Source organism: Micropterus dolomieu, linkage group LG02 (assembly GCF_021292245.1).
Source record: "Micropterus dolomieu isolate WLL.071019.BEF.003 ecotype Adirondacks linkage group LG02, ASM2129224v1, whole genome shotgun sequence".
Taxonomy (NCBI): Eukaryota; Metazoa; Chordata; class Actinopteri; order Centrarchiformes; family Centrarchidae; genus Micropterus; species Micropterus dolomieu.
Genome location: NC_060151.1, coordinates 32918492 through 32926343, shown reverse-complemented (window position 1 = coordinate 32926343; position 7852 = coordinate 32918492). Strand labels below are relative to the sequence as shown.

General features: G+C 43.1%; 1 protein-coding gene across 1 annotated transcript in view; it reads left to right on the top strand.

Moving 5' to 3' along the window:
* The window catches only part of scn4ab (sodium channel, voltage-gated, type IV, alpha, b), an 80955-nt gene extending 73604 nt beyond the window's left edge, over positions 1-7351 (top strand). Inside the window, exons 25-28 of the mRNA XM_046043549.1 lie at positions 2657-3278; positions 3411-3555; positions 3645-3722; positions 4351-7351. Of these exons, the coding sequence (XP_045899505.1) occupies positions 2657-3278; positions 3411-3555; positions 3645-3722; positions 4351-4689 (1184 nt within the window). The 3' untranslated portion in view covers positions 4690-7351. The remainder of the gene's footprint in view (positions 1-2656; positions 3279-3410; positions 3556-3644; positions 3723-4350) is intronic.
* Positions 7352-7852: the final 501 nt, after the last annotated feature.

Below are 7852 nucleotides of genomic sequence, written 5' to 3'. Positions count from 1 at the left end.
TGCTTCCTCTGCCTAGTAATTACTTTAAGAGTGCACTTCAATTAGAGTAGCTAATTAGTGTTTATCGTGTTTATGTTTTTCCTTCTCTCTCTCTCTCTCTCTCTCTCTCTCTCTCTCTCTCTCTTCCTCTCTCCCTCTCTCTCTCTCTCTCTCTCCCCCTCTCTCTCTCTCTCTTTCTCTCTGTTCCTCTCTTGCCCTCTCTCTCTCTCTCTCTCGCCACCTCTCTCTCTCTCTCTTTCTCTCTGTTCCTCTCTTGCCCTCTCTCTTGAATGCATGATTGTGCGGAAGGTCAGCGGGACTGGACTTTGTAGTTCATGTCCACTGATCTCCAAAACTAAAGGATGAAAGGAGAATGAGGGAGAGGCGTTTTTTCCACAGCTGGAAGTAGCTGCTGCCATTATTGTGTCACAGTCTAAGATGCAAAGAACATTGTCATCTATTGTAAAATCTGTGCAACCAGCAAGAAGATTTCAACCGCAAACATTTCTACATCTGATTTATTGAAGCATCTGCAGAAGCAGCACGGCAACGTGAAACTTACAGAAAGAAACTCCGGCAGCTGCTGTCACTGATGCTTGGACTCATTGGGAGAGAGCGGCGTTAACGTAACGTTTTGTAAAAATACTGAATACTGCCCTTATAAACAGGTTGCATGTGCAGAAAAACCCCTGTTAAAAAGTCAGGATTTACTAGCTTTATTTTTTATTGCAGCAGGTGGCATAAAGACACGTTAGGCCTATATGTTTTGGAAAAGTCACGCTCCTTGCTGCTTTTATGAATACAATATTAGGTAGAAAGTGGGGAGAGACAGCTTTGTTTGGTGAAAGCGGTGTTTCCCATAATTATCAACACTGACCGCCACATATAGATTTTCAAATTTTTTCCCGTAAACTGTCCATTGTAACCAACTCTTACTACATTATACACAAATAATCACAGGCAATGACTTCTTAAAATTATAATAAGATATAAATCAACGATCAACAACTTTAGCAAGTAAATCACTATTAACTATTCTAAGCAAAATGAAATAAAGCCAATACAACAAAAACATACAACAATCCAGCAAGCATGTGTGTGAGTGTAAGACTAGACTAGATGCTAGCCTGCTGTGGGTCACAGGTCTGGTTAGCTTCAGAGATCACGTGGTGTGTGCATGTTGGGTTAGTAAGCAGAAGGAGGAGAGGAAGACACAGAGAAACTATATACAATAAAGCAGTCTATCCTACAGCCACCAGCAGTGAACGTTGATTCAGCAGCGGTTGCTGCTTTGGATTAGATAGAATGTGTTATCGTATCTGTTCTCAGAAAGAAGCCAACACCAAAAATCCTTATTACACTTAAACACTCAGCTACAACTTTATCAATGAGAGGGACGGTAGTGAACTTGCATTCAGTGTTCCTTGTCTTGATAAAAATACCAGCCTGTTCTCATGCTCAGGCGTCACATATACACGCTTTGGAAAAGCCGTGTCTATTGTATGCAAAACGCCGATTTTGCATTAATAGTATACGTCCCCAGGTATGTGTGTTTGAGACGCATCCAGGCCGCGTGTGTATGTGACGCCCTGGGGTTGTTGCTAACTAGCTAGCTAGCTAGCGATGTTTTTGTTTAAGGAGTTGACTGCCCCCCGAGGCAACTTCCTTAACCTCAACCATGGCATTAGTTAGTGCCTAAACCTAAGTCAGTAAATATATGCATGTTGACCGGCGAACCCTACAGCTGCTAGGAGGTAGGGTTAGCCTCCTTTGTGTTGCAATGCTATTGCAAACTGCTGCATATCATATACACGCAAAATCGCCTTTTGTACAATAGACATGGCTTTTCCAAAGCGTGTATATGTGACGCACGAGATGCGATCGGGTTGAAAATACTGATACGTTTTTACACAGTAACAGGAACAAAGCAGTCACGGCGCAGCGGGTGGTACCGGACACAAACAACGGAAAACACACAGCAATAAACAAGACACGGCGGTCTTAAAATATCCCTTGGAACAGATCTTCACCACATGAAGCTTGTAGAAGTTACAATAAAAACGTTATAGAACTTTGACTAAAGCCTGTTACGTGTCGCTTTGGTAGCGAGTCGATGCGTCAGTCCTTTTGGGAAATTTCCTCTCGCCACGGTTCTGACGATGCCGGTAGTTTCAACGGCACAGCTGATTCTTAGGCGGCAGCAACAGGAATCAGTGAAATCGACCTTGGTTGAGAAGGTAGAACACGGAGGTGATCTTCTCAGTTAAGCACGGAGTTTATCCGTCTTCTTCTGCAGGCATGAAACGTTATCTTGTGTATAACAGTTTCTTTAGGGATCCAAAATTGTGTTGGTAGCACAAAGAAAAAACAATAGAGGTAGAAAAAAGAAAACGGAGTTGCTCGTCCGGTGAGTGAAGTCTGTATTCAGGAACAAAGAAAGTTCAGCGCTGAAAAGTCTCCTATCACAGCTTATGCAGATGTGGAAAGACAATGTGCTATCTGCGCTCATGTCTACTTATACCTGGGGGGAGTGTGCCGGCTGCGTTACCAGGGCGACCTGCAAGATTACAAGCGCAGCCAATAGTGGCTCTGCTTTTAGCTCTGACATGTATATCAATTGTATAAAAGCGTAATTATTATTATTTTCTTCCTTTCTTCTTTACTACCTTCCCTTCAGGCCTCCTCCTCGCTGACATCATAGAGAAATATTTTGTCTCACCCACGCTCTTCCGTGTGATCCGATTGGCTCGTATTGGCCGAGTCCTTCGTCTCATTCGTGGAGCCAAAGGAATCCGGACTCTGCTGTTTGCTCTGATGATGTCTCTTCCTGCCCTGTTCAACATTGGTCTCCTCCTCTTCCTCATCATGTTCATTTTCTCCATCTTTGGCATGTCTAACTTTGCCTACGTGAAGAAGGAGGCCATGATTGATGACATATTTAACTTTGAGACATTTGGGAACAGCATGATCTGTCTGTTTATGATCACAACATCAGCTGGATGGGACGGTCTGCTGAATCCCATCATGAACACGCCGCCGGACTGTGACCCCGACGTAGAGAACCCGGGAACGACGGTTAGAGGGAACTGTGGCACCCCAGCGTTGGGCATCGTCTTTTTTACCACCTACATCATCATGTCCTTCCTGGTGGTGGTCAACATGTACATCGCCATCATCCTGGAGAACTTCAACGTGGCCACAGAGGAGAGCGCTGACCCACTTTGTGAGGATGACTTTGAGATGTTTTATGAAACCTGGGAGAAGTTCGACCCTGACGCATCACAGTTTATACAGTACAGGTGATTCCTACCTACTTTAGAAGAATGATTACTTTCTGCCACTTGGATCTTAATCTGGGTAGCTATTGCTCCTGATCTAACTCTGATGTGTTGATTAGAAAGAACTCTGATGGACTTTCCTGTCTTCCACAGTGAGTTGTCAGATTTCTGCGACACTCTGAAGGATCCTCTGAGGATTTCCAAACCAAACACCATCAAACTGATCCAGATGGATCTGCCTCTTGTTCCTGGAGACAAGATCCACTGTCTGGACATCCTGCTCGCACTGACTGCACAGGTAAAATGACCTGTGAAGTCTATGTTGTTATTCTATTACTACATTTAATATTATTTGAAGTTATATCACGTTATATCATATTTGTGCAGGTTTTGGGTGATTCAGGAGCAATGGACACTCTTAAAGCCAGCATGGAGGAGAAGTTCATGGCCAACAACCCTTCCAAGGTTTTACTTTACCTCCATTCATATTTAATCTCACAGTTCTCTTTTCAGACTATTTCAAACAATTCTCTGCAGCCAAATTTAAATTTTGCTTTTATGATCAGGAATTTAATTTTTTTCTAATAGTCATCTTATTGTACACCAAATGTTCAGATGGTGATAGTTTTCACAGTCTTACACGGTTGCAGTGTCACTTTTGCACTTATTAGACATTGCTATTGAAGAATGTTAAATAATCAGAACAGCAATAGTAATATATAGAAGGAATCTGTCTGGATTCACTGCTGTATTTCACTTCTTGACATGTATCAGGACAGCATCTCAATGTATGCAGACGACTGGACTTTATATGTTCAGATGACATCAAAGAATTAGACACTTTCAGGAGAAATAGAGAGCTTCAGGCATGAATGGAAGATGGTTTGTTGAAGTGGGACTTTATTTTACCATCAGTGCTTCTGGATTATTTCATGAAAAAAAAAATTTTTTGGTGACTCGTGTCTCACAGATAAGGCATACTTCATTCATTGGTTCATTCTCGCAGTTGAGAGATTGCAAATTCAAAAAGAGGCTGATATTGTTTAAAATTTATCAAACTAATCTTAAATCCGATTATAATTGTTACCTACAGGTGTCGTATGAACCAATCAGCAGCACTCTGCGGAGGAAACAGGAAGAAGTGGCGGCGACAGTGATCCAGAGAGCATACAGGAAACACCTTCTGCAGCGGACGGTCAAACTGGCGTCCTATAAATACAGAGAGAAGACAGAGGGACGACGAGATGAGGAAGCGCCGCCAGAGACAGAAGGACTGCTCTATAAACGAATCAGTCAGCTGTATGGAGATGGAACAGAGACAGAGGAGTCTGTCCGGGTGGAGCTTCAGAGGGACATTCTCCTCCACGCTGCTCCTCCTCTCAACGCCCCCAACTTTCTGCGAGATGAGAACCTAAAGGAGTCTATTGTCTGATATGTTTCTCCTGTTTCTTCTTGCTTTCCTCTGCAGCATGCAAACTCACCTGTGGAGCGTTCCTGTCGGAGGAACAGTGGACAGATCCTGTGTTAGCTTCAGCTTCTGTAAGGACTCAGCAGAGACGACTCGATTTACAGTTGGTCCGTTTGATGAGCAAACGCTGCAGATTCGGACCAGTCGATGAGTTTTATTAAACTGTGGGTTGATTCTGTGCTCTTTTTCTGGCTTTGCACTTGAACATGTTTTATTCCTGCATCTTAACGTTCTGTTTGTGTTGAGGTGTTCGGGGAGCTTCTAACAGAGCTCAATCTCTGCCCAGGCTTGCTGAAACACTGTATGTGATATTAAACATTACATATAAACTTGATTTAACTACCTAGGCAGGTTATTACTAACACGTACATAACGCATATTATTATGTTATCAGTAATCTGTGACAGTGGGCTATTATTCCCAGCCGGCTGAATTTAACTGTTCGCAGGTGTTTATTGTGCCACAAACCAACTATTCTCCTTTCCGTGTCACAGACAGTGAAGTGATAATGTGAAGTGTGTAATAGGCTTATTAGTTTTAAGAGAAACCACATTGACAGCGTTGTGTTAAGAACAGACTAACTTCTCACAGTTATTTGAATGCTCTAGTTCACACGGCTCCATTTTAACGTGTTTGTGAGAGAGAGAGAGAGGGAGCGAGCGAGCAGAGGAGCTGAGCGAATCAGTGCGCTGCAGGCAGCTCCACAATGACTTTGGTTTTACTCATATTAAAAAGTATATCGTTTGTGGCGGTCAGCGTTGATATTGTGGCATCAATGAATGGGAAACGCTGCAGTGTGGTTCAGATTCTACAGACTGTTTTTATGTCATCTTAGTTCTGATTAGTGTTGTCATTTCAGGTTTCTCCTGCCCTGCAGTGACTCCTCCCTTTTCCCCGTTATTCCCTTTAACCTGACTTCCCCCACCTACCTGCACACCTGTTGCCACTTTTCCCATCAACCCTGCAGTATACATACGGCCCATTCCCATTCATTATATGCCAGGTTGTCTGTTGTGCTCTCACTTCAGCTTTCTAGTCATCAGTTCTGCCTGCCGGACTGCTGGACCCCTTTTAAGTAAATGTGCCAGTTTTAGTCCATCTGCCTGGTTTTGACTTTTGCCGGCTTTTGGACCGCAAGCAAACGTGAACTTTGACTCACCCTGTTATGCATGTGGGTTCAGACCTGTTTCTCTGTCTTTGAGAATTAAACAGCGAAGGTTTTGTTTTCTGCTCTGGTTTGTTTCGTGTGAATGCTAAACAACAGCGGACACAGATCACTCAGAAGAGCTTCAGTGGTTATTGACAAAGCAGACAGCCAATGAGAGGGCAGCGCCTGAACAGATGAGGCCTGGTTAAAGATAATGTTTTTAATAACCCGTGACCTTTTGTGAACTTGTCTTTGTTGATTCTGATTGGTCAGTTCTGCTGCAGATGTTTTTACAGGAGCTCAGGGCAACAGGGAAACATGAGTCAGACGTTACACAGCTGTGACGATGAGGTGAGGCTTTACATAGATCCACCGCAGGTTCAGTTTGGCCCTGATGAAGCTACCGGTGACTGACCGTGAACTCGTCCAATCAGAACAAGCTGTAACCATCGCCATGGTCCGCTGAGAGGGCTGTGGGGAGACTGATCCAGCTGCAGTCCACAGCAGCAGCTTCCGCATCTCCGCTCAAGTTCAATAATAAAGTCGCACCAATGAAAGCACCAGCAGGGCTGCAGTATCATTCGATTATCTGACAGTGATGGAGGGTCAGACTGTGTTTTGGGTTCAAAGCCCTGAGCGGAGATCTCGACGTCATCACTGCATCAGACATGTTTCCTGAGATCAAATCAGCTGACAGGTGACACAGCAGACATGAGTTGGTTGGTGAACATGACTACTGATTAGAATGAAGTCAAAGTAACCCATGTGGATACACAGACCTACACTAACACTGTACTGATGACATGAACATTATCGTGCAGACAGGCAAACGTCTTCAGAGAGATTTGGATTCGCTGGCTGTAACAGAACTTGATGTCCTCAGAGAAACTATCATGGTACTGAAGCTGCAAAAATCACTTTATTAAAAATCACCTAAAGAGCCGTATGAGGGGAAAAGTTAGTGAGATCCAGGAAACATAAATAGATTCACAGCCTATAATTCACAATGACACAGGAAGCTGACAGCTGTGCTGATTTAACACAATATTAGTAAATGTGTTTTAAATGTTTTTGATTAACATTAAATGTGTGTTTCATTACAGAAAACTGATCATTAATGATTATCTGCAGCTCTCTCTTCCTCCCCAGGCATTTGCTGCATTCTTTCTTTCTTAATGTCTATATTATTTCATGTGTTTTTGTATGAAGTATGGTATATCAGTATTCTATAATACTCTCTGTGTACGTTCTAGCATTAATCTTTGTTCAGCGGAAACATCCGTTGTTTTTCATCTTTGATTCTGTAAGAGATTCCGTTTGTCAAACTGTGACTTATTGCAAAGAAACAATCTCTTCACATGATTGGTGGATGAGTGTCCGAGTCATCAAACTGCTATTGGTTGACTGTAAATGTTTGAGGATGATGAATAACAGATGTGACCTGCAGTAAAAACAAAGCCATTAAAGATTCAAACTGTCCTTAAAGTCTTTCTGCTGCTCTTCTTTCGCTCACCTGACAATCACACCTGCACACCTCTACACCTTTATAGATATTCGCATTCACACCTGCACACCTCTACACCTTTATAGATATTCGCATTCACACCTGCACACCTCTACACCTTTATACATATTCGCATTCACACCTGCACACCTCTACACCTTTATACATATTCGCATTCACACCTGCACACCTCTACACCTTTATACCTATCTGCATTCACACCTGCACACCTCTACACCTTTATACCTATCCGCATTCACACCTGCACACCTCTACACCTTTATACCTATTCGCATTTACACCTGTACACCTGTACACCTTTATACCTATCCGCATTCACACCTGCACACCTCTACACCTTTATACCTATTCGCATTCACACCTGTACACCTGTACACCTTTATACCTATCCGCATTCACACCTGCACACCTCTACACCTTTATAGATATTCGCATTCACACCTGCACACCTCTAC